Below are 24,615 nucleotides of genomic sequence, written 5' to 3' on the forward strand. Positions count from 1 at the left end.
GGGCATAAAATATAGACAGGCAAATTAATGACTCCATCCTAGTGTCACACATGCCTCTAACAGCCACAGCATATTGTATCTATGTCCATGTAGCTTCCCAGATAATCTCTGTCTGTCCCAAAAACCTGTGATCAGCTGCAGGCAGGAGAGAGCACCTGTGATCAGCCTGTTAAATACAGCTGTCACATGGTGCTCTCGATTAGGCCAATTCAGCCCAGCTGTATCTCCTAGATTGGCGAGCCACTGAGCTAGGCGTATCCCCACTGAGTTAGGTGCCCCCCAGGTGGGCAGCGCACAATGCCCCCCCCCCCCCCGCAATTTTGCACGCCACCCTAATGGCAATCTCAACCGAGACGCCATGCACATGGCAGAACCCCGCGGCGCATGTGCAAGGCCGACCCACGTCACCCACCAGCAGGGCAGATCTGGCATGGTCACTCGCATAACATGAGCAGACCGCCGGGACAAAGGAAGGTCAGGCCCGCCCATAGGGTGAAAAAGAAAGACCCGGAAATGATAGAAATGAAACACGGACCACAGGGATTTTTCTCTGAAAATCCGGTATCCCCCATCTCCAAGGGGGAGGAAAAGTCCTGACCATGCCCGCCGCTGGGCAGGATCAACCACAAATTGTCGGGAAAAAAAATAAAATAAAAAATAAATAAACAAATACTGCTTGCAGAGGGAAATGTATTTGTTATTTATATTTATTGGAAGGTGCATTCGACTTACAGCAGAAGCGATAGAGGTGGGCAGAAAAAATTTTTTTGAAATAATTTTCTTTAAATACAAAAATCGATCATATTACTAAGTCTCTATGATTCTCTATGCAATACAGGCAGGTCCTGGCTGATAAGAGATATGAAAATACCTTGATGGGTGGATGAAAATCTAAGGGAGTAGACTAGGGTTGCCACCTTTTCTTCAAGCCAAACCCGAACACTTTAGCCGTGCATGGCAAATTTTTTGTGTGTGTACACTATAGGATTGTGAAGACCTGGGAAACCTTTGGGTGCACTAAGGAGAGCAATAATGTGGCACGCTTTATTGAACAGGGTTACCTCAGGGGCCATTGTCACCCCACTTTTTAAAATACGGGTCAGTGTTACCCCCTCCATAATTTAGGGGTCTTCCATAGAGGACCCCATTAGGTCCCCTTATATCAGCACTCCCCTTAGAGACCTCTATTAGATCAGGGGAACCCCCCCCCCCCCCCATCGGTGTCCCCCTGCCCCTAAAGGCCCACATTAGACTGACTTACCAAGAGCTGTTTCAAGCCAGGAAGTGTGGGAGCCGGAGTTTGGGGGCGGAGCAAAGCTGCTCTACTGAAGTGCTATTTTCCTTCTTTCGTTCCCATTGTGTAGGGGGGCTTGGAGAGTAAGCAAAGTAGAGGCAGGTGCTGCATCACTGTGCCCAGTGTCTGCAGGACACAGGAATCAAAATACATCCAAACTTGTGCACTCACTCACAGGGCCACTGTTAGGAATCATGGGGCCCTCACCCCCTGAGGGTGAGAAGAGGTGGGGGCGGGAGGTGAGAAAGGGTGAGAGGAGAAGCAAAGGGGTTGAGGAGGCAGAAGAGAGAGGGGGGAGAAAGAGAGATGGGGAGGGGATTGGGGGTGTGATGGGGAGTTGGGTGAGAGAAGCAGGCTGAGAGGGAGGAGGGGTGAGAGAGAAAGGTGGTAAGAGACGGGGTGGCCTCACAGAGAGGGGGTAGCTGACAGAGGGGGAGGAGTAGCTGACAGAGGGGGGAAGAGTAGCTGACAGAGGGGGGAAGAGTAGCTGACAGAGGGGGGAAGAGTAGCTGACAGAGGGGGGAAGAGTAACTGGCAGAGGGGGGAGAGTAGCTGACAGAGTGGGGAGAGTAGCTGACAGAGTGGGGAGAGAAGCTGACAGAGTGGGGAGAGTAGCTGACAGAGGGGGGGGGAGTAGCTGACAGAGGGGGGGGGGAGAGTAGCTGACAGAGGGGGGGGAGTATCTGACAGAGGGGTGGGGAGAGTAGCTTACAGAGGGGGGGGGGAGTAGCTGACAGAGGGGGGGGGGGAGTAGCTGACAGAGGGGGGGAGAGTAGCTGACAGAGGGGGAGGAGTAGCTGACAGAGTGGGAAGAGTAGCTGACAGAGTGGGGAGAGTAGCTGACAGAGGGGTGGGGAGAGTAGCTGACAGAGGGGTGGGGAGAGTAGCTGACAGAGGGGTGGGGAGAGTAGCTGACAGAGGGGGGGAGAGTAGCTGACAGAGGGGGGGAGAGTAGCTGACAGAGGGGGGAGAGTATCTGACAGAGGGGGAGGAGTAGCTGACAGAGGGGGGAAGAGTAGCTGACAGAGGGGGGAGAGTAGCTGACAGAGGGGGGGGGGGCGTAGCTGACAGAGGGGGAAGAGTAGCTGACAGAAGGGGAAAGTAGCTGACAGAGGGGGGGAGAGTAGCTGACAGAGGGGGGGGGAAGTAGCTGACAGAGAGGGGGGAGTAGCTGACAGAGGGGGAGGAGTAGCTGACAGAGGGGGAGGAGTAGCTGACAGAGGGGGAAGAGTAGCTGACAGAGGGAAGAGTAGCTTACAGGGGGGGGGGGGAGAGTAGCAGACGGGGGGAGTAGCTGACAGAGGGGGGGAGAGTAGCTGACAGAGGGGGGGAGAGTAGCTGACAGAGGGGGGGAGAGTAGCTGACAGAGGGGGGGGGAGTAGCTGACAGAGAGGGGGGGAGTAGCTGACAGAGGGGGAGGAGTAGCTGACAGAGAGGGGAGTAGCTGACAGAGGGGGGAGAGAGAAAGGTGGTAAGAGAGGGGGTGGCTTACAGAGAGGGGGGTAGCTGACAGGGGGTAGCTGACGGGGGGGTAGCTGACGGGGGGGTAGCTGATGGGGGGGAGCTGACGGGGAGGGGAGCTGACGGGGGGGTAACTGACAGGGGAGTATAGCTGACAGAGGGGGAGGAGTAGCTGACAGAGGGGGGGAGAGTAGCTGACAGAGGGGGGGAGAGTAGCTGACAGAGGGGTGGGGAGAGTAGCTGACAGAGTGGGAAGAGTAGCTGACAGAGTGGGAAGAGTAGCTGACAGGGAGGGGGGAGTAGCTGACAGAGGGGGAAGAGTAGCTGACAGAGGGGGGGAGAGTAGCTGACAGAGGGAGAAGAGTATCTGACAGAGGGAGAAGAGTATCTGACAGAGGGGAAAGAGTAGCTGACAGAGGGGGGAGAGTAGCTGACAGAGGGGGGGAGTAGCTGACAGAGGAGGGGCAGTAGCTGATAGAGGGGAAGGAGTAGCTGACAGAGGGGGAAGAGTAGCTGACAGAGGGAAGAGTAGCTGACGGGGGGAGAGTAGCTGACGGGGGGAGTAGCTGACAGAGGGGGAGGAGTAGCTGACAGAGGGGGGGGAGAGAGAAAGGTGGTAAGAGAGGGGGTGGCTTACAGAGAGGGGGGTAGCTGGCGGGGGGGTAGCTGGCGGGGGGGGTAGCTGGCCGAGGGGGGTAGCTGACTGGGGGGGTAGCTGACGGGGGGGAGCTGACGGGGAGGGGAGCTGACGGGGGGGTAACTGACAGGGGAGTGGAGCTGACAGAGGGGGTAGCTGACAGAGGGGGTAGCTGACAGAGGGGGTAGCTGAAAGAGGGGGGTAGCTGAAAGAGGGGGGTAGCTGACAGGGGAGGGGAGCTTACGGGGGGGGTAGCTGACAGGGGGGGTAACCGACAGGGGAGTGGAGCTGACAGAGGGGATAGCTGACAGAGGGGGTAGCTGACAGGGGAATGGAGCTGACAGAGGGGGTATCTCACAGAGGAGGGGAGTAGCTGACAGGGGAGTGGAGCTGACAGAGGGGGTAACTGACAGAGGGGGTAACAGACAGAGGGGGGGTAGCTGACAGAGGGGGGGGGTAGCTGACAGAGGGGGTGACTGACAGAGGGGGGGGTGGCTGACAGAGGGGGTAGCTGACAGGGGAGGGGTAGCTGACAAGGGGGTAACTGACAGAGGGGGGTAGCTGACAGAGGGTGGTAGCTGACAGGGGAGTGGAGCTGACAGAGGGGGTAACTGACAGAGGGGGGGTAGCTGACAGAAGGGGGGTGGCTGACGGGGGGTGGCTGACAGAGGGGGGTAGCTGACCGGAGGGGGAGTGGCTGACAGGAGGGGGTGGCTGACAGGAGGGGGGTGGCTGACAGGAGGGGGGTGGCTGACAGGAGGGGGTGGCTGACAGAGGGGGGTAGCTGACCGGAGGGGGAGTGGCTGACAGGAGGGGGTGGCTGACAGGAGGGGGTAGCTGACAGGGGGGTAACTGACAGAGGGGGGTAGCTGACAGAGGGGGGTAGCTGACAGGGGGGGTAACTGACAGGGGAATGGAGCTGGCAGAGGGGGGAGTAGCTGACAGGGGAGTGGAGCTGACAGAGGGGGTAGCTGACAGAGGGGGGTGGCTGACAGGAGGGGGGTAGCTGACAGGGGAGGGGTAACTGACAGAGGGGAGCTGACAGAGGGGGGCAGCTGACAGAGGGGGGTAGCTGACAGGGGAGGGGAGCTGACGGGGGACTGGCTGACAGAGGTGGGTGAGAGGGCAGATGTGAAAGACAACTCAGCGAGGACTCGAGGAGACACAGCAGAGAACACACCAGGCAAGGAGGCGGGACTTCGGGCGGCCGCGATCACCCACAGTCAAGCCCCGCCTCCACATGTGACAATGTCCACCGAGCCGATCAAAGACCTTCGTGTACGCCGCCCGCACGTGACACAGGCTGAATAGGTATGCCCGCTGCCCATCGTTGAGCGTGGCTCGGAGACTGAGCGCACAGGCAGTAATATACACTGTTACGCTGATGAATCAGGATTCACCGCTCTAGGGTGAACTGCAGCTATATGTGCCCAGGTTTCAGGCGGCTTGAAAACCGGGCACATGTGTCCAAACCCGGACTGTCCGGGTCAAAACCGGGCAGGTGGCAACCCTAGAGTAGACATTTCTAGGCCGACTTGTCAACTCCCACATGTGAAAACATTTTTTGAAAGAATTTTTCTTTAAATACAAAAATCCATTATCATTTGGAACTCCTAATGCTGAACTCCCATTTTTGGGGTCACTAAGGAGGGTCGTTCACTCGAGAGGCTCCCATTTCGGAGCCCCCAGAGGAAAAGCCCTCCAAGAAAGGCCTGTATGAAATCGCGCCATTTAGGCCTGGTGATTTGGTAGCATTCAAACGAAAAATCCAGCGCTGTTCTGATTGGAGAAGTAATTTATTTAAGTCCCCGCCTCTTATCCCTGGATGTAACCTATCCAATATTAGAAACGATATCTTAGGAGTGATGCCATTATGTACATTACTGACATGTCTTCCCAGAGGAAGACTATGATAACATGTCTGTATTGACAAAATATGTCGGTACGTGCGGCGCCAAAATTGCTGTATCGTCTTCCCTACATAGAAGCATTGACAGTCACACAGTAATAAGTACACGACCCCCGCTGTCTGACAGTTTGCATAATGTCTAGGGTGGTACCGCTCACCGTTGGGAAGTGTGATATTTCGTGCCGTATTCATGTAATGGCAATATCTACACCCACCACAGGTGGAAATACCAGGGTATTTGCAGGGATCCCTACCACCCAGGCTCTTAAACTCACTAGACAATAGATGGTCCCTCAAAGATCTTGCCCCCTTAAAGGTAAAAGTGGGTTTCTTGCTCACAAATGGACCAATAGTTGGGTCCATGGACAGAACATGACAATATTTATTAACAATTTTCTTAAATTTGTTCTGTTGGTTGGAAAATGTTGTGATAATAGAAATAGGCTTTGTTCTTTTGTTTTTTGATGAGGGATTTTGTAACAGATCTTTCCTAGGTCTCTGTATGGCCCTGTTGCATGCCTTTTTAAGGCAAGTTTTTGAATATCCTCGTACAAGTAATCGGTCCCTCAAAGCATTGGCCTCCTTTCTAAATATTAAATCATCCGTACAGTTTCTGCGTATTCGCAGATATTGGCTAAAGGGGATGGATATCACCAATGCTTTGGGGTGGAAACTATTCACGTGCAAGATAGTATTCCCACTTGTAGGTTTCCTATAGAAGCTACTGCTTATGCGACCCGTGGTGTCCTTGTTGATGTTTACGTTCAAAAAGGTTATGGAAGATTCATTGCATGACATTGTAAATGTTAGGTTGAAGCCGTTTGTATTTAAATGACTAAGAAATTACGCCAATTGTTCAGCAGGACCATGCCATATGAGCAAGACGTCATCAATTAACCTAAGCCAGAGACTGACCCTGCCCATAAAAGGGGAAAGATCCTTTGACTGCCCTATTGACCGCTCCGACTCCCCCAGGTACAGGTTCGTGTATGAGGGGGCACACAAAGTCCCCATCGCAACCTCCTGCACCTGGAGGAAGTGGGAGCCATCAAAGGTAAAGTGGTTGTGTTGTAAGATATATTCCAGGGAACCCAACAAAAATTCAACCATTTTTCCAACATACCTGTCATCCCGAAGGATGGCACTCTTGATGTTTGCTAAGCCAATGTCATGTGGTATAGAGCTGTATAGTGCCTCCACGTCGATTGATAACAATATCGACGTGGAGGGAATATATAGACCATCCAATACCTGCAACAAGTGAATAGTATCACATAAATAGCTTGGAATATTGATTGCAAGAGGACGTAACTATCCATCCACAAAGGCACTGAGATTTTCAGATATTGACCCATTGCTTGATACAATGGGTCTACCTGTAGGGCACTGGATACTCTTGTGCACCTTAGGTAACGAATAAAACGTGGGAATTTTATGTTTTTTAATTCTAATAAACTCCCATTCGGACTTAGTGATAATGTGCCAATTAAAGGCCCGATCCACCAAGCAATAAAATTCCTGGTTGAATCTCATGATTTTATTTGCACTGATTTTGCGATACCATTGTTTCTTGTCCAGTATTTTCATGTACAGCTCGACATATCCCGTATTATCCATGATAACGATGTTGCCCCCCCTTATCAGAGGGCTTTATCGTTATGTCTGGATGATCCTTCAGTGTTTTCAGAGCAACTTTTTCCTCTGCTGAAAAATTATTATCCGCACCCATGTTGGTGGTCTTCATTTTACATATCTCAGTGTCTACTAGTTTTACAAATGCCAATACGTTTGAATTGGAACTTAAAGAGGGATTCCACCTACAAAAAAAATATTAAAAGCCAGCAGCTATAAATACTACAGCTGCTGACTTTTAATAAATAGACACTCACCTGTCCCGGGTTCCAGCGATGCCGGCAGCCGAGGCCGATCGATCGCATGGCCCTCGGCTGCTGCCACCACCATTCTAGGTGAGGGAATCAGGAAGTGAAGCGCAATAGGAATTGTCCTCGCTGTCTCTGAGACCCGTGTGTGTCCCAGCAGACAGCGCGGCAGGACAGGAAATGGCGTAGACTCCCACGGGAGTCTATGCCCGGAAGTGGGTGTAAATACCTGTCTTTGACAGGTATCTCCACCCCCCTCCCCCCTGAAAGGTGCCAATTGTGACACCGGAGGGGGGGAGGGTTCCGATCAGCGGAGGTTCCACTTTAGGGTGGAACCTCACTTTAAAGTTTAAATGCAGGCATAGGAGGAGGCTCCGACTGATCAAAGTGACCCAGCAAATGCTCCAGGTCGATCTGATCAATCAGATCCGTAGCCTCATTTTCCTCCAACAAACTGACAAGTGCATCAAGAGCTTTGAGCTTGTCAGAGTCGAATTTGGGCTCAGTGGGTATTTCCCTGGAATATAATTGTTTGAGGATCAGTTTGCGAGTGAATAATTGCAAATCCTTAATTTTCTCGAATTTATTCAAATCCTGGTTCGGGCAAAAGATCAAGCCCCGAGAGAGAACTTTTAGTTCAATATCTGACAACACAAGTAGATAAATTTACCACATTTAGATCCAATCAAAGATTTTCTTGATACTTCCCAAATGTTAATGGGGCTGCCTGGGGAGGTACGTATATGATACATGTTTGTATGTGTGTTTATATCTAGCCAGTTTGGACACCCAGTTGGAGCGTGGTGAGCCCGAGTGGTGGTGCCATCTGTGACGCCATATGGTGGCTGGGATTCTGGATTGATTGATAGGAACACGAGATCCATGGGGTTGGGGGGTGTACGTTTTCTCCCCAATAACCTCCCTGTCCTGGTTATATATTTGGATTTCTCCTCATCCCTTGGACCCTTTGACCTCGGTGGAGCTGGGGTAGATCAACCTTCTTGTTGGATGTTATATGAAGTCCACCATCTACACATATGGTTAGTAATGTGTATATATTTATATGCATTTGCTATGTGAAATATGATTGCGTCAGTGTATTATATTGAAATGTACACATGATTAGATATTGTATTTTGCTTATGGGTATTTATGTACGTGACTGACATGAGAACTTGTAATGTATTTTTTTATTATTATTTTTTTTATTACTACACATCTACTTGATTTGACCATGAATTACCCCTGAAGAAGAGGTCAACTGTTTATATATACCTCGAGACGTTGGGTTACTTTTTGTAAAGATCATCTCTTGCAATAAACCTGGTCATTCATTGTTCTATGTGTATATATGTTATGTACTTCTAGTATACATCCAATTTTTTATGTGTAATGCTACTTGTTTTTAGTGTCTTTTTTCTTTTTTGTTGAATAAATAATTTCAAATATAAAAAAAACTTTTCTTATCTATTAATATAATGCCAGCAACCCAATTTATATCCCCATAGAGGTTATACACTCATTCCTTTTTGGGTGTTTTTTTGTTTCTATGATTATAGGGAAGTGGGTTCATTTTGGCATTCTATATATATAGGGTGGACATCAACTCCTTTTTCCCTATATATATATATATATATATATATATATATATATATATATATATATATATAGATAGATAGATAGATAGATAGATAGAGAGAGAGAGAGAGAGAGAGAGAGAGAGAGAGAGAGAGAGAGAGAGAGAATTTTTTTATTATTACAATTTTTTTCTTTTCCCAAAAAATAATAATATATATATATATATATATATAAGTATGAACCCTTTCATTATTACTATTTTTTCTTTATATCTATATATATAATTTTTATTTTTGGAAAAGAAAGAATTGTAATAATAAAAAAAAATGAAATATATATATATAATTACACAAAGGTGTAATGTTGAACTCCGGGCAAACAGCTAATCACACAGATAACATACATATACAAAGCATGTTTGCTTAAGGATTTATATTTCTGTCCAACCAGTCCTGAGATTTAGACAGCTCTGCCACACAGCCAGGTGAATGACACCCCACACAGCTAAGAAATACAGCAGTGTCCTCTCCCCACCCCCAGCCAGCTGACTGTGCGGTAAAAGAGCAGATGACTGATAAGGCCATCCCTCTGCTCACTCTGCTCTCTCCTCCTATCAGTGTTCCCTTTGTGAACATTTCCAGCAAACCTGATTGGCTCCCAGCCCTCCGCTTCCCTCTGACGGTCTGCTGCCAGGCCCGGGTCCAGGTCCTCACATGCACATTGAATGACTTTCAGCGGGGCCACCTACCTGCATGGATTGGTGCTTCCATATCTACCTGGATTTCAGCGTCATGAAATGTTTTTCAATGCACCTCACATGCGGACACAAAAACGGTTTTAAGGATTTAATTTTTACATTTCAAATCACATCAATATTAAAACATTATAATGGTACAAATCCACCCATAATCCCTGCAGAAAAAAAATGGTGTCCATCCCCCAACCCCCGTGTTACCAAAAAATACTGCACGAAGCCCCTGCGAATGGCAGACCGCCGGTGACTGGCCGGCACAACGTGGAGCGGCGGCGGAAGACTCGCCACCATCACCCTGACGAGTCGGACGTGTCACCGCCGTCTTGTGCAAATATTGCCCGTAAATTAGTCCTGTGCTTGTGCCTGTGAGGGGCCCTCGTGAATCCCAAACCACCTCTCCAGCCCATTGCCTGGAATGACGGTCCCACGTACCAGCGGCCGGCTCTCTAGGACGTGGAACAATGCTCTCCTTTCTCTTGGCCTGCCTGGCTCTTTTTGATACTGTCTACAGTGAGCAGCGTGTTCATCTCGTTCTGCCGGCTCTCGTGGCCTCGGTAGGAGTCTTCGTGCCTGAGCCGTCTCCGGGCACAGGCCTTCCCGAGGAGGAAGAAGAGCTCGGACACGTTCAGAACGATGCAGATCCCCGAGGTGACCAGCATGAAGATGGTAAATATGGTCTTCTCCGTGGGACGAGACACAAAGCAGTCCACGGTGTTGGGGCAGGGGTATTCTCCGCATTTGACGAGCCGTATCATGGCGTATCCAGGGTAGATGTGGTAGAAGAGGTACATGAAGGCCACTTCGAAGACGATTCTGAAGATCACGCTCATTGTGTAGGTCCACCACAGGGTGCCGGAGATACGGATCTTGTGCTGTTTCACTTCCGCCAGCTCCTTTGGGTTGTCGTGGCCGGTGAGTTTTAAGAGCTTCTTCTCCTGGTGCTGCAGGTGAGCCACGTGCATGGCCACCAGAAGGGCCGGCGTGGATACGATGATGAGCTGGAGGGCCCACAGACGGATGTGGGAGATGGGGAAGAAATGGTCGTAGCAGACGCTGTTACATCCAGGCTGTTGGGTGTTGCAGGTGAAGGAGGACTTCTCGTCCCCCCATACGCTCTCCGCGGCCACCACCAGCACCATGATACGGAAGATGAAGACCACTGAGAGCCATATGCGGCCAATGCCCGTGGAATGGCGGTTCACACCGCTCAGGATCCCGTACAATCCGGCCCAATTCATCCTGGATCAGCTGTGAGGGAAGAAACGGGAGAAGTAAGTCAACTGCCACCATGGAGAGCCCAACACTCCACCACTAATATAACAATAACCGTATAGAAAATAATTAGATATCCTGGGAGCTGCTTATCAAGTCAAGACCTGCTGTATGATAGTCAATGGCAGGCTCAGCCTGGACCCCCCATGCCCCCAATGTGTTTCACTCTGCCCACTGGAGCTTACTCATAGGGGGGTGGATAAGTAAACCAGTACCAGAGGAGGTGTGCGCACATACAGCACCTCGAAATAGATGTACCCCCCAATCATAGAAGCTTTAATACGTTACCGTCATTTCAAAAGTCAGATTCCGTATTTATTCTGAAGAGTTCAATAAAGTAATCCCCGGTGATCCCGCCATGACAGTCACTTCCTGTTATAGGGTAACAGCACTCTGCCTCTATCTCCCAATTGTGCTCCTGTGTTGTCACCCTGTAACATTGACTTCCAATGGAGACTGCCATGGAGGTCACTTCCTGTTACAGGGTGACAACACTCTGCCTCTACCTCCCAATTGTGCTCCTGTGTTGTCACCTCATCACATGGGATTCCAACGGAGACTGCCATGGAAGTCACTTCCTGTTAGAGGGTGACAACACTCTGCCTCCATCTCCCAATTGCACTTCTGTGTTGTCACCCTGTCACATGGGCTTCCAACGGAGACTACCATGGAGGTCACTTCCTGTTACAGGGTGATAACACTCTGCCTCTATCTCCCAATTGTGCTCCTGTGTTGTCACCTCATCACCTGGGCTTCCAATGGAGACTACCATGGAGGCCACTTCATGTTACAGGCGTGATGACACTCTACCTCTATCTCCCAATTGTGCTCCTGTGTTGTAATCCCATCACATGGGCTTCCAATGAAGACTACCATGGAGGTCACTTCCTGTTACAGGGGGACAACACTCTACCTCTATCTCCCAATTGTGCTCCTGTGTTGTCACCCCATCACATGGGCTTCCAATGGAGACTGCCATGGAGGTCACTTCCTGTTACAGGGTGACAACACTCTACCTCTACCTCCCAATTGTGCTCCTGTGTTGTCACCACGTCACATGGGCTTCCAACGGAGACTACCATGGAGGTCACTTCCTGTTACAGAGTGACAACACTCTACCTCTATCTCCCAATTGTGCTCCTGTGGTGCCACCCTGTAACATGGGCTTCCGATGGAGACTGCCATGGAGGTCACTTCCTGTTACAGAGTGACAACACTCTGCCTCTATCTCCCAATTGTGCTTCTGTGTTGTCATGCCGTCACATGGACCTCCATTGGAGACTACCATGGAGGTCACTTCCTGTTACAGGGTGACAACACTCTGCCTCTATCTACCTTCCAATTGTGCTTCTGTGTTGTCACCCTGTCACATGGGCTTCCATTGGAGACTACCATGGAGGTCACTTCCTGTTACAGGGTGACAACACTCTGCCTCTATCTCCCAATTGTGCTTCTGTGTTGTCATCCTGTCACATGGACCTCCAACAGAGACTGCCATGGAGGTCACTCCCTGTTACAGGGTGACAACACTCTGCCTTTATCTCCCAATTGTGCTTCTGTGTTGTCACCCCGTCACATGGGCTTCTAATGGAGACACACATTACACAGACACGGCCCTCTGGTGCCACCCTCAGGAAAGACAGTTTTGGGAGGTCTGACCCTTTAAGATTTTTGTATTATAGATTATTTCCTATTTCCATTATAAATCAGATTTTATCCTGGGGGGGCTGATCAGTAACCGCATGTCCATACCATATACACTGCGGTCCTATGTATGTATCCGCACGCCGCTCTCAACACAGGAAAACGAACCAACTAACTAACTAACTCGTATTCATCTTATTTTTATTAGCTTTAATTATATATTTGAAGCAACTTGTAATTGTGATATAAATGTATTTTAAGAAAAAACAAAGAGAAAAGGGAAAATAAAAAGACAACAAAATGATACAAAATCAACAAAAAGGTAAAAAAAAAAGTTTAAAGTGACAGTACACATATAACAAATATCAAACACACCCACAAAAACAAAAAATACAAAGAACACGATAAATAAACCAAACGGCTCTAAATACACCAACCTCCCTCCCCCGTCCATACAGAACACTATAGAGATCTCTATATAGAGATCGGAGATTCCATTAGCAGAAAAAAATGAACTTCCCCCCCAAATCCCTCCAATCGGATTTACTATGAGCAGATCTCTGGGATCCTGGCGGCCGTGGGATCTCACCACTATATACTGTAGCGCATTGCGATCCACTGATGTTATCACATAATTAGGTGACGAAAGTCACTCGAGTCGCCCCGATGTTGGCGAATTGCGATGAAATAACGGTGATCATCGATAATGATGAGTCAATTGATATAAAATAAACGTAGAAAGTTTCTGTCTGCGCTGAATTGCCAGACGGTCACCTACCTCCCCACTCCCGGGATAAGAGAGCGGGACGCCTTTGAATCACAGAGTATGTAGGCAAAGGACACGCCCCCTGGCACGCCCACAGTTACGCAGACCGCAAAAGGTTAAATACGCAAGAAAAAAAATGACCGGTTAGTCCACATGTGATGTAAACACCCCCGCTTTTCCTTTATTCAGTCCAGTCATAATGAGAGTCACTGAGAGGAGGGGGGCTTCCTGCAATATGACACTATCGGAGCACAGAGGGATAATTGGGGGGGGACAGAGGGACAACCGAGGAGGACAGAGGGACAACTGATGGGGACAGAGAACAACTAAGGAGGGCAGAGGACAACCGAGGAGGACAACTGATGGGGACAACTGAGGAGGACAGAGGGACAACTGAGGGGGACAATTGAAGAGGGCAGAGGACAACTGAGAGGGACAACTGAGGGGGACAATTGAGGAGGAAAGAGGGACAACTGAGGAGAACAGAGGGACAACTGATAGAGACATCTGAGGAGGACAGAGGGACAACTGAGGGGGACAATTGAGGACAGGGGGACAATTGAGGAGGACAGAAGGGCAACTGAGGGAGGCAGAGGACAACTGAGGAAGACAGAGGGACAACTGAGGGGGGCAGAGGACAACTGAGGAGGACAGAGGGACAACCGAGGAGGACAGAGGGACAACTGAGGGGGACAACTGAGCAGGACAGAGGGACAACCGAGGGGGACAACTGAGGGGGGCAGAGGACAACTGAGGGGGGCAGATGCACAACTGAGGGGGGCAGATGGACAACTGAGAAAGACAGAGGGACAACCGAGGAGGACAGAGGGACAACTGAGGGGGGAGAGGACAACTGAGGGGGACAGCTGAGGACAACTGAGGAGGAGGACAGAGGGGCAACTGAGGGGGGCAGAGGGACAACTGAGGGGGACAGAGGACAACTGAGGAGGACAGAGGGACAATCTAGAAGGAAAGAGGGACAACCTAGGAGGAAGGAGAGGCAACTGCGGAGGACAGAGGGACAACCTAGGAGGAAGGAGAGGCAACAGAGTAGGACAGGGGGACAACCAAGGAGGACAGAGGGACAACTGAGGAGGACAGAGGGACAACTTATAAGGAAATAGGGACAACTGAGGAGGACAGAGGAACAACTTACAATGAAAGAGGGACAAGTGAGGGGGACAGAGGACAACTGAGGAGAACAGAGGGACAATCTAGAAGGAAAGAGGGAGAACCTAGGAGGAAGGAGAGGCAACTGGGGATGACAGAGGAACAACCTAAAGGGGAAGAGGGACAACCTAGGAGGAAGGAGAGGCAACAGAGTAGGACAGGGGGACAACCAAGGAGGACAGAAGGACAACTGAGGGGGACAGAGGGACAATTTAGAAGGAAATAGGGACAAGTGAGGAGGACAGAGGGACAACTTAGAGTGAAAGAGGGACAAGTGAGGGGGGCAGAGGACAACTGAAGAGGACAGAGGGACAACCACGGAGGACATAGAGACAACCTAGAAGGAAGACAGAGGACAACCAAGGAGGGCAGAGGAACAACTGAGGACAGAGGGACCTCCGAGGAGGACAGAGAGACTACCGAAGAGGAACAACCGAGGTCAGAGGGACAACTGAGGAAAGGGGACAACTGAGGACAGAGGGAGAACCTAGAAGGAAAGAGGGACAGCTGAGGACAACTGAGGGACGACCTAGAATGAAAGAGGGACAACTGAGGTGGACAGAGGGACAACTGAGTGGGACAGAGGGACAACCTAAAAGGGAAGAGGGACAACTTAGGAGGAAGGAGAGGCAACTGAGGTGGACATAGGGACAACTGAGAGTAGAGGGACAACTGAGGAGTGCAGAGGGACAACTGAGGATAAGGGGGCAACTGAGGAGGACAGAGGCACAACCTAGAAAGAAAAAGGGACAACTTAGGAGGACAGAGGGACAACCAAGGAGGGCAGAGGGACAACTGAGGACAGAGGGACCTCAGAGGAGGACAGAGGGACCTCCGAGGAGGACAAAGGGACAACTGAGGATAGGGGGACAACTGAGGACAGAGGGACAACCTAGACGGAAAGAGGGACAGCTGAGGACAACTGAGGGACAACCTAGAATGAAAGAGGGACAACTGAGTGGGACAGAGGACAACTGAGGTGGACAGAGGGACAACCTAAAAGGGAAGAGGGACAACTTAGGAGGAAGGAGAGGCAGCTGAGGTGGACAGAGGGACAACTGAGGAGTGCAGAGGGACAAATGATGATAAGGGGGCAACTGAGGATAGAGGGACAACTGAGGAGGGCAGAGAGACAACCTAAAAGGAAAAGGGACAACAGAGGGACAGAGTGGTTTAGTCATAAAAGAGGGACAGAGGGATTTGGTCCCAATAAGGGACAATCCCTCCTAATCAGCAATCAGGCAATGTCCAGCGAGTAGAAGGAAGACATGTAATCACTCGGATACATTGTTTCCATTTTCTTTAGTTCAGCACATAAATGGGATTGTTCTGGGATGGGTGATGGGGACTACTATCCCTCTGATGACATTTGGCTGATTTCGTACCTCCCTGGCGTAGTGATGGCTGCAGCCTCGTCTCCTCCGTCCAGTCCCACAACGTTTTGGCCATACTAAGGAAGATTCGATGTGCAGCCTCATCTTCCCCCAACCACATCCCATGGAGTAGAAGTCCCCATCATTGTGAGATGTCCCCGCTCTGTCCGGGAACTGCCCGTCATCTCAGCACATTGTTGGTTTTAAGCCTTTTCTTCCTTGATAAATACGTTGGAAAAAGTTTATTTATCGACCTTCCCCTCCCTGCACGCTCCCCTCCCCTCCATTCCACAGCCAACAAGGAATGAAGATTCTCAGGTTTGGTGTGACCTTTGTGAAATGTCACCTACATAGAGCGTCACCTCCTGAATGGACAACGGCCGACCCAACCAGACAGCCAGACCTGCCATGCAATGTCACCCCGATCACTGCAATCCCACCTGACATCTCCAATCACAGCTTGTATTAAAACAGCCCCGCCATGGGGGAGGGGGGAGTCCTTGTTCAGGCACTTCCTGTTATGGTGACAACACCCTCTCCTTGTCTCCTGATTCTGCTCCTGCATTGTCACCCCCTGTCATATGACAGAGACTACAAGTGACCATTTCAGCACACATGACACCGACACAGTCCGCTGTTGTCACCATCAGGAAACCCACCCTGAGGAACGCCATACAGCCATCAATGGAGTGTATGGAGGCAGGAAGTGGCTGCAAAGAGGCTGCAGGAGATCAGCAGCACAGAGATGTAAGGTGAAAAATAAATATTTTAAAACCAAGGATTTTAATAACCATGACAATTGTTCTGCAAAGTCACCCAGCTATGGTTATACCAAATTTAGGTAAATCAGATATTTCAAACAATATGAACAGCAAAACACAAAAAAATTAACGCCAGACTAGAGATGGTGAAGTCGGAACCAGCTTCATAAGACAACCCCCCCCCCCCGCCATCATTAATACGCGGCTCTATCTGCCCCAATACCTGGGCATGTTAAAGGTCCATACATGTGATTACAGGAACATAACCCCCATGTATGGTGGGGATGGGGACACAGAGAAGGGGACACTGTTCATGAATCCTCTGAAATGTTGATGCCCCAATACCTGGGAAGAAGGTTTTGGGGACTTTAGAGGTCCACATATATGACTATGGAAACATAACCCCCACGTATGCTGGGGATGGGGACACAGACTCTGGGAGGGGGGCACTGTTCATGAATCTTCTGAAATGTTGATGCCCCATTACCTGGGAAGAAGGTGTTGGGGACTTTAGAGGTCCAAATATGTGATAAAAACATAACCCCCATGTATGGTGGGGATGAGTGTTCAGATCCCGAGAGGGGGACAATGTCTATGAACCTCAAACTCATGATCTGTTGATGCCCAATACTTCAAAGGTAGATTTTGGGGACTTTAGAGGTAAGTATGGCAGGGATGGGGATTTTGTGGACTTGGAGGAGGTAAAAATGGTGGGAGATGGGGTTACAGTCCCAGAGAGGGGGCCAAAGTTCAGGAAACCCATGCTCATGATTTGTTGATGCCCCAATACCACATAAGTAATTTTTGTGGACTTTACTGGTATGTATGGCAAGGATGGGGGGTTCACACCCAGAGAGGGGGACTATGTTTATGAATCTCATGGTCAAGATTTGCCCCAATACCTGGGAGGATGTTGGGGACTTTAGAGGTAATTATAGTGGGGATGGGAGTACAGACCCTGGGAGGAGGACACTGTTAAAAAAAAAAACCCATGCTCGAGATTTGCCCCAATACCTAGGAAGATGTTGGGGACTTTAGAGGTTAAGAATGGTGGGAATGGGGGGTACAGACCCTGGGAGGAGGACAAAGTTCATGAAACCGATGCTCATGACTTGTTAACACCTCAATACTTTGAAAGTACATTTTGGGGACTTTAGAGGTAAGTATACAGGGAATGGGAATACAGAGCCAGAGTGGAGTAAACTGTTCATGAATCCCATGACCATTTCGGGCGGCACAGTGGTGTAGTGGGTGGCACTCTCACCTAGCAGTAAGAAGGGTTACTGGTTCAAATCCCAACCAGGACACTACCTGCTTGGAGTTTGCATGTTCTCACTGTGCCTGCGTGGGTTTCCTCCGGGTACTCCGGTTTCCTCCCACACTCCAAAGACATGCGGGTAGGCTAATTAGCTTCTGTCCAAAATTGGCCCTAGGATATGAATGGGGACCTTGGATTGTGGGCTCCTTGAGGGTAGGGACTGATGTGAGTGTGCAATGTACAGGGATAGGGACAATTGTAGACACTCAGGTTGAACTGGATGGACTGGTGTCTTTATTCAACCTTACTAACTATGTAACTATGATTTGTTGATGCCCAATGCCTGGAAAGATTTTTAGAAGTACGTGTGGCAGGGATGGGGATTTTGGGGACTTGGAGGAGGTAAGAATGGTGGGGGGTGGGGTTACAGACCCCGAGAGGGGGACAAAGTTCAAGAAACCCAGAGAGGGGGGACTATGTTTATGAATCCCATGCTCAAGATTTGCCCCAACACCTAGGAGGATGTTGGGGACTTTAGAGGTAAGTATGGTGGGGATAGGGGTACAGACCCCAGAAGGAGGACACTGTTTCTAAAAAAACATGCTCAAAATTTGCCCCAATACCTGGGAAGATGTTGGGGACTTTAGAGGTTAAGAATGGTGGTGGAATGCAGTTACAGACCCAGAGAGGGGGCCAAAGTTCAGGAAACCCATGCTCGTGATTTGTTGATGCCCCAATACCACGGAAGTAGATTTTGGGGACTTTAGAGGTATGTATGGCAAGGATAGGGGCTCGCACCCAGTGAGGGGGACTATGTTTATGAATCCCATGCTCAAGATTTGCCCCAATACCTGGGAGGATGTTGGAGACTTTAGAGGTAAGTATGGTGGGGATGAGGGTACAGACCCTGGGAGGAGGACACTGTTAAAAAAAAAAAACATGCTCAAGATTTGCCCCAATACCTGGGAAGATGTTGTGGACTTTAGAGGTTAAGAATGGTGGGTATAGTGGTACAGACCCTGGGAGGGGGACAAAGTTCATGAAACCCATGTTCATGATTTGCCCCAATACGGAGAAGATTTTGGGGGCTTTAGAGTTTAAGAATGGTGGAGATGGGGGGTACAGACCCTGTGAGGGGGACAAAGTTCATGAAACCGATGCTCATGATTTGTTAACACCTCAATACTTTGAAGGTAAATTTTGGGGGCTTTAGAGGTAAGTATGCTGGGGATGGGGGTACAGAGCCTGAGAGGAGGACACTGTTTGTGAATCCCATGATCATGATTTGTTGACGCCCAATACCTGGAAAGATTTTTAGAGGGACATACGGTGGGGATGGGGGTAAAGACTCCAACCCTAACACATGCTTATGATCTGTGGGTGCCCCAATACCTGGTCCTGATGGCTCCTCTGGTCCCCTCCTCCTCCTCCTCCTCCTCAGTAGGTATCTCAGAAGCTTCCAGCTACCCTCAGATGAGGTCTCCTCTCCTTGAGATTTCCTGGACAATGTTTCTATCTCTCACATTCCTCTTCCTGGACAATGTCTTTGTATGGTCTCTCACCTACAGACAGTCATTCTTTTGCTCAGGCACACTTGTAGCTCTGTGTCTGTAGCTGCCCCTTCCTGGTGGTCACATTTTCTCCGCTCTCTCTCTCTCTGTCACACTGTCTTTCTGCTCTGACTCTACACAATGCCCTCTTTCTCGTTCTCGGTAATACGTACCATTCACTCGGCTCAGACTTCCGCCCACCGGACAGTCACAATGCGTCTTTTTCCCCTGATGGGACATATTCTAATGAGCTCCCTCCATCCGTCCTTCTGTTGGCTGGTCTCAGTGCTGGTCAGTCCCCACTTTTTCCTTCCATCGGACGGGTGGAGAAGAAGGGGGGTCAGTGACTTGGCTTTAGCTCCCGGAGCGGATGTTGGGCGAAGGAGTTGGCATGGATGCCAAGTGCCCGTGACACTGGTTGGCGTAAAAAATTCATCCGAACAATTCTATACAAATCACATGCCGTGCGGCTTTGGCAACCACCAACCCCCCCCTAGAAAATCCGAAGAATGTATGGAGGTCCATCGGTCTTACCTGGATTGTGGAGCTTGGAAGGTCCAAGGCACCTGGAGTATCTGAAGACAACTCTGCAAAGTCTGCTTTCCTCTGTTCCTGACTCTGCATTTATCCCGGGACCTTTATACCTTGGCTGATAATTAATCCAATCATAGAGGGGCATCAGGTTATCTGATCTCTGTGTACTCTGTGACAAAAAACAGAGAGGCGTGACTTGTGTGTCACCTATCAGTACGAGAGGAACACACCGCCAACCCATGGCGGACTTCCACCACCAACCATCCACATCTCCAACCTTCTCCAACATCAGTCACCATACAAGAGGCTCAGGTGTGCCGGACACCAATCACCATGACTCCGATCATAGAACCACCAACCATCCACATCTCCAACCTTCTCCAACATCAGTCACCATACAGCAGGCTCAGGTGTGCCAGACACCAATCACCATGACTCAGATCATAGAACCACCAACCAGCCACTTCTCCAACATCAGTCACCATACAGGAGGCTCAGGTGTGCCGGACACCAATGACCATCACTCCGATCACAGAGAGCCGAGCCGCATAGCTCCAGACTGAAAACCAATAGATATAGAAATCTCAGCTCAGGAACCTTCCAGATCAGGGGTAGAGAACCTCGGCTCTGGTTCCCTACCCCTGGTTCCAGATCATCAGCAAAATACATTGAAAAATCTTTATTATGTACAAAGTAAAAGTCCCATCACGTAAAAAAGAAGATACATTGTAAACGTCTTCTGATGAAACATGCTGGCTAAAGCCCTCCTTCACATTGGAACATTGTGATTTGACAGGCCAATGGCCGCCAATCGCACCGTTTCAAATCTCTTTGCATTCGTTTTGGCAAAATTGCAGGTGCGACTTGCGTGGACTTCTGTGTGCGAAGCCGCACAGTCGTCTCTCAAACCGCACGCGGAAATTGAATTGATGTGCCGCTTTGAAGTCGCGCGATTTCAAAGTTGCAGTCAATGTGAACGGGGGCTTATGGAGACTATATATATATATATATATATATATATATATATATATATATATATATATATATACGCTATATTACCAAAAGTATTGGGACACCTGCCCTTACATGCACATGAACTTTAAGACCTCTTTCACATTGAGGCGCGGCCGCGTTAGTGCTAAAGCACTGCTCATTTTAGCGGCGCCATAGCACAGTTTAAGAGCTGCTTTTCGCCCGCTAGTGAGGGCACCTTGAACACCCATTAGCGGCTGAAGAAGTGGTTAAAAATGCTTGTGTTGTGGCGCTTCCGAACCGCTTTTCATTGCAATGGGCAGGGGCGTTTCGGGGGCGTGGTGTACATCGCTCCCAAACCGCCCCAAAGATGCTGCTTGCAGGACTTTTTCTAACCTTCTGCAAGCGCACCGCCCCACTGTGAGAGCGATCGGGGCTTTCACATTCGGGCAGCATGGGAGGCGGTTTACAGGCACCTTATAGGCGCTAAAACGTCTGACAACTGCCTCAGTGTGAAAGGGGTCTAATGACCCCCCAGTCTTAGTCCGGAGGATTCAATATTGAGTTGGCCCTTTGCAGCTATAGCAGCTTCACCTCTTCTGGGAAGGCCTTCCACAAGGTTTAGGAGGGTATTCATGGGAATGTTTGACCATTCTTCCAGAAGAGCATTTGTGATGTCAGTCAAATGTTGGATGAGAAGGCCTGGCTCGCAGTCTCCGCTCTAATTCATCCCAGAGGTGTACTTTGGGATGAGGTCAGGACTCTGCACAGGCCAGTCAAGTTCCTCCACCCCAAACTCACTCATCCATATCTTTATGGACCTTGCTTTGTGCACTGGTCCAAACCATTTGGTGGAGGGGGGATTATGGTGTAGGGGGGAGGGGGGATTATGGTGTGGGGTTTTCAGGAGTTGGGCTTGGCTCCTTAGTTCCAGTGAAGGGAACTCTTAAGGCATCAGCATACCAAGACATTTTGGACAAGTTCATGGTCCCAACTTTGTGGGAACAGTTTGGGGGCGGCCCCTTACTGTTCCAACAGGCCAGTCATGTTCCTCCACCCCAAACTCGCTCATCCATGTCATTATGGACCTTGCTTTGTGCACTGATGTTGAATGAGAAGGCCTGACTCCGCTCTAATTCATTCCAACTGTGTTCTATCAGGTTGATGTCAGGACTCTGTGCAGGCCAGTCATGTGCCTCCACCCCAAACTTGCTCATCCGTGTCTTTATGGACCTTATTTTTTACACTGGTGGGCAGTCATGTTGGAACAGGAAAGGGCCGTCCCCAAACTGTTCCCACAAAGTTGGGAGGATGAAATTGTCCAAAATGTCTTGGTATGCTGATGCCTTAAGAGTTCCCTTCACTGGAACTAAGGGGGCCAAACCCAACCCCTGAAAAACAACCCCACACCATAATCCCCCCCTCCACCAAATGATTGGGACCAGTGCACAAAGCAAGGTCCATAAAGACATGGAGGAGCGAGTTTGGGGTGGAGGAACTTGACTGGCCTGCACCTCAACCCAATAGAACACCTTTGGGATGAATTAGAGTGGAGACTGAGGCAGGCCTTCTCCTCCAACATCAGTGCCTGACCTCACAAATGCTCTTCTGGAAGAATGGTCAAACATTCCCATAGACACCCTCCTAAACATTGTGGGAGGCCTTCCCAGAAGAGGTGAAGCTGTTATAGCTGCAAAGGGTGGAGCCAACTCAATATTGAACCCTCCGGACTAAGACTGGGGGGGGGGGTCATTAAAGGTCATGTGTGTGTAAAGGCAGGTGTCCCAATACTTATGGTGAGACAGTGTGTATATAGAGGAGGGTGGAGAGGTGTATAATATATATATATATATATATATATATATATATATATATATATATATATATATGTAAAGGCAGGTGTACCAATACTTTTGACATTATAGTGTATATATAATTATCTAATACAATTGTTGATCAATTTACTGTGCAAGGGTTCGCTCACACCGGGGGGTACATCTGAGCTCACGCTTTTTTTTGGCGTGTTCCCACACATCGGGTCTTTCCATTCATTTGAATGCGTGTGAAATGCTAAAATATATATATATATATTTATGGCCCAGAGCCCTCTGACCGATACGGATAAGGATGACAAACAAGGTTAACATAAACTCGCTTACTTGAAATGGACCTGAAAGTGTGCCCTGGCCTAACGTAGGGTATACCAAAATAAGGGGGCATACCCTAGATAGAGAAATGAGTCATAAATGAAATGAAAATGAAATGGAGTGAAATGAGTACTCACCCGAGGAGTATAATGCTTGAGAAATGCCCTGACAGGGGATGGGTGGGTGGGTATCGCGCACCGGAACCGACGAGGGAGCTAGGCGAACGGGCTGGTTATATACTCCACCGGGCTCCACCCATAATTCCAGGCCACCATACTGGCCTTTCCATTTATGGCCCAGAGCCCAATGACCGATACGGATAAGGATGACAAACAAGGTTAACATAAACTCGCTTACTTGAAATGGACCTGAAAGTGTGCCCTGGCCTAACGTAGGGTATACCAAAATAAGGGGGCAAAAACATACAGGTAGGGATTGCACTTTATTGATTCGAGTTTGTTACTGGGTGAGCTTGACAAAGGCCTGGGCCATCTCTACTTGCGGATTGGGTATGTAACGGGCAAAACAGGTGGACTTCCATCTACCCAATTTCTTGATGACATGGACCGGGACCCCTTGGCGGGAGGCAGTCGAAGCAGCTCCGATACGAAATGAATGTCCGGAGTAGTGAGCCGGATTGAGGTGAAGGATGCCCAGGAGTATCCTGACATGCTCCATGAACTGGGCTGCATTCAGTGGTTTACCGTGAAATGGCAGAAGTGGGCCAGTTCCTGGTTGATCGGCCAGAAGGGTTAACAAGCGGGTGAGAATGGCGACCGGGCACCAGCGGTTATTGGTTTTATAAAAATGTATGTCCGTACCTGGGCCAAGCTGCTGCGTCTTGGAGACTGCTATGTGTAGGATGTAATGGTCTCCGTGCCTGACCAGGTGGTGCTTGCACCGCATGCGAGCTGAGGGGCTACTGGAGGTAAACTCGCCTGGCCGTAAGAAGCCGTAGAAGGCCAGGTGTATGGCTGCTTGTATAATGATGCTAATGTGGAGACCGAAAGGTGAAGTGGCCAGAATATCAGACATGTTCCTGAAAACGTCTCCTGTGATAGGCAGGCGTTTGGTGGAGGCCGTGGGCTGGCGTTTCTGGATGCCGCGCATGACAGCCCGAATGGCGTGGAAAGTGAACAAGGAGGGTTCGGCAGGGTCCTGGAGGGACGTGAAATGTTGTACCCCGGCCAGGTATAACCGGATCGTGTTAAAGGACAACGCCAACTCCGAGTGGCAATAGGCAATGAAGGCCAGGACTTGCTTGACCCGGGAGGTCTCTGTGGAGTGAAATGTTAAGAAGCGGTTAAAGGCCCTCCAGGCTGTCTGATAGGCCTTGCGGGTATTGTCTGAGAGGGAGAGGTCGATGAGTTGAGTTGCGGCTACTAGGTGTGGGGTTAATCCAGGGTCAGTTGAGACCAGTCCGGGATAGCTGCTGATGTTGGTCCGGCTCCGGGTACCTGATCAAAAAGGAAACTAAGTTAAAGCGGGAGAGGGCGTCCGCTGCCCAATTGAATTTACCGGGGATAAAGGCACAATGAACGTTGAATTGAAATAATAACGAGAGCTGGACCAGTCGCCGCAGGAAGGACATAATTTCTAGAGACTTAGACCTGCCTTTGTTAATGATTTCCGCAGTGGCCAGATTGTCCATTGAA

General features: G+C 49.6%; 1 protein-coding gene across 3 annotated transcripts; it reads right to left on the reverse strand.

Annotated features, from left to right (window-relative positions):
• Positions 1–9,589: 9,589 nt before the first annotated feature.
• GJB1 (gap junction protein beta 1) lies at positions 9,590–19,998 on the reverse strand. Of its 3 annotated transcripts, none has more exons than XM_077474362.1 (2): positions 19,842–19,998; positions 9,590–10,761 (listed from the first exon to the last, which is right to left on the reverse strand). In XM_077474362.1, exon 2 carries the CDS (start codon positions 10,749–10,751, stop codon positions 9,960–9,962), a length of 792 nt encoding a protein of 263 aa, XP_077330488.1. In that variant the 5' UTR covers positions 10,752–10,761; positions 19,842–19,998; the 3' UTR covers positions 9,590–9,959. The 3 variants fall into 3 exon arrangements, with proteins under 3 accessions (XP_077330488.1, XP_077330490.1, XP_077330489.1); XM_077474364.1 differs by lacking the exon at positions 19,842–19,998 and adding an exon at positions 19,150–19,373; XM_077474363.1 differs by lacking the exon at positions 19,842–19,998 and adding an exon at positions 15,751–15,935.
• Positions 19,999–24,615: the final 4,617 nt, after the last annotated feature.

Source organism: Lithobates pipiens, unplaced genomic scaffold (genome assembly GCF_037356315.1).
Source record: "Lithobates pipiens isolate NorthernLeopardFrog02 unplaced genomic scaffold, aLitPip1_a1.2 Scaffold_1, whole genome shotgun sequence".
NCBI lineage: Eukaryota > Metazoa > Chordata > Amphibia > Anura > Ranidae > Lithobates > Lithobates pipiens.

Coding starts and splice junctions, on each gene's coding strand:
- GJB1 (XM_077474362.1), bottom strand. CDS start 10,751: ATGAATTGGGCCGGATTGTACGGGATCCTGAGCGGTGTGAACCGCCAT.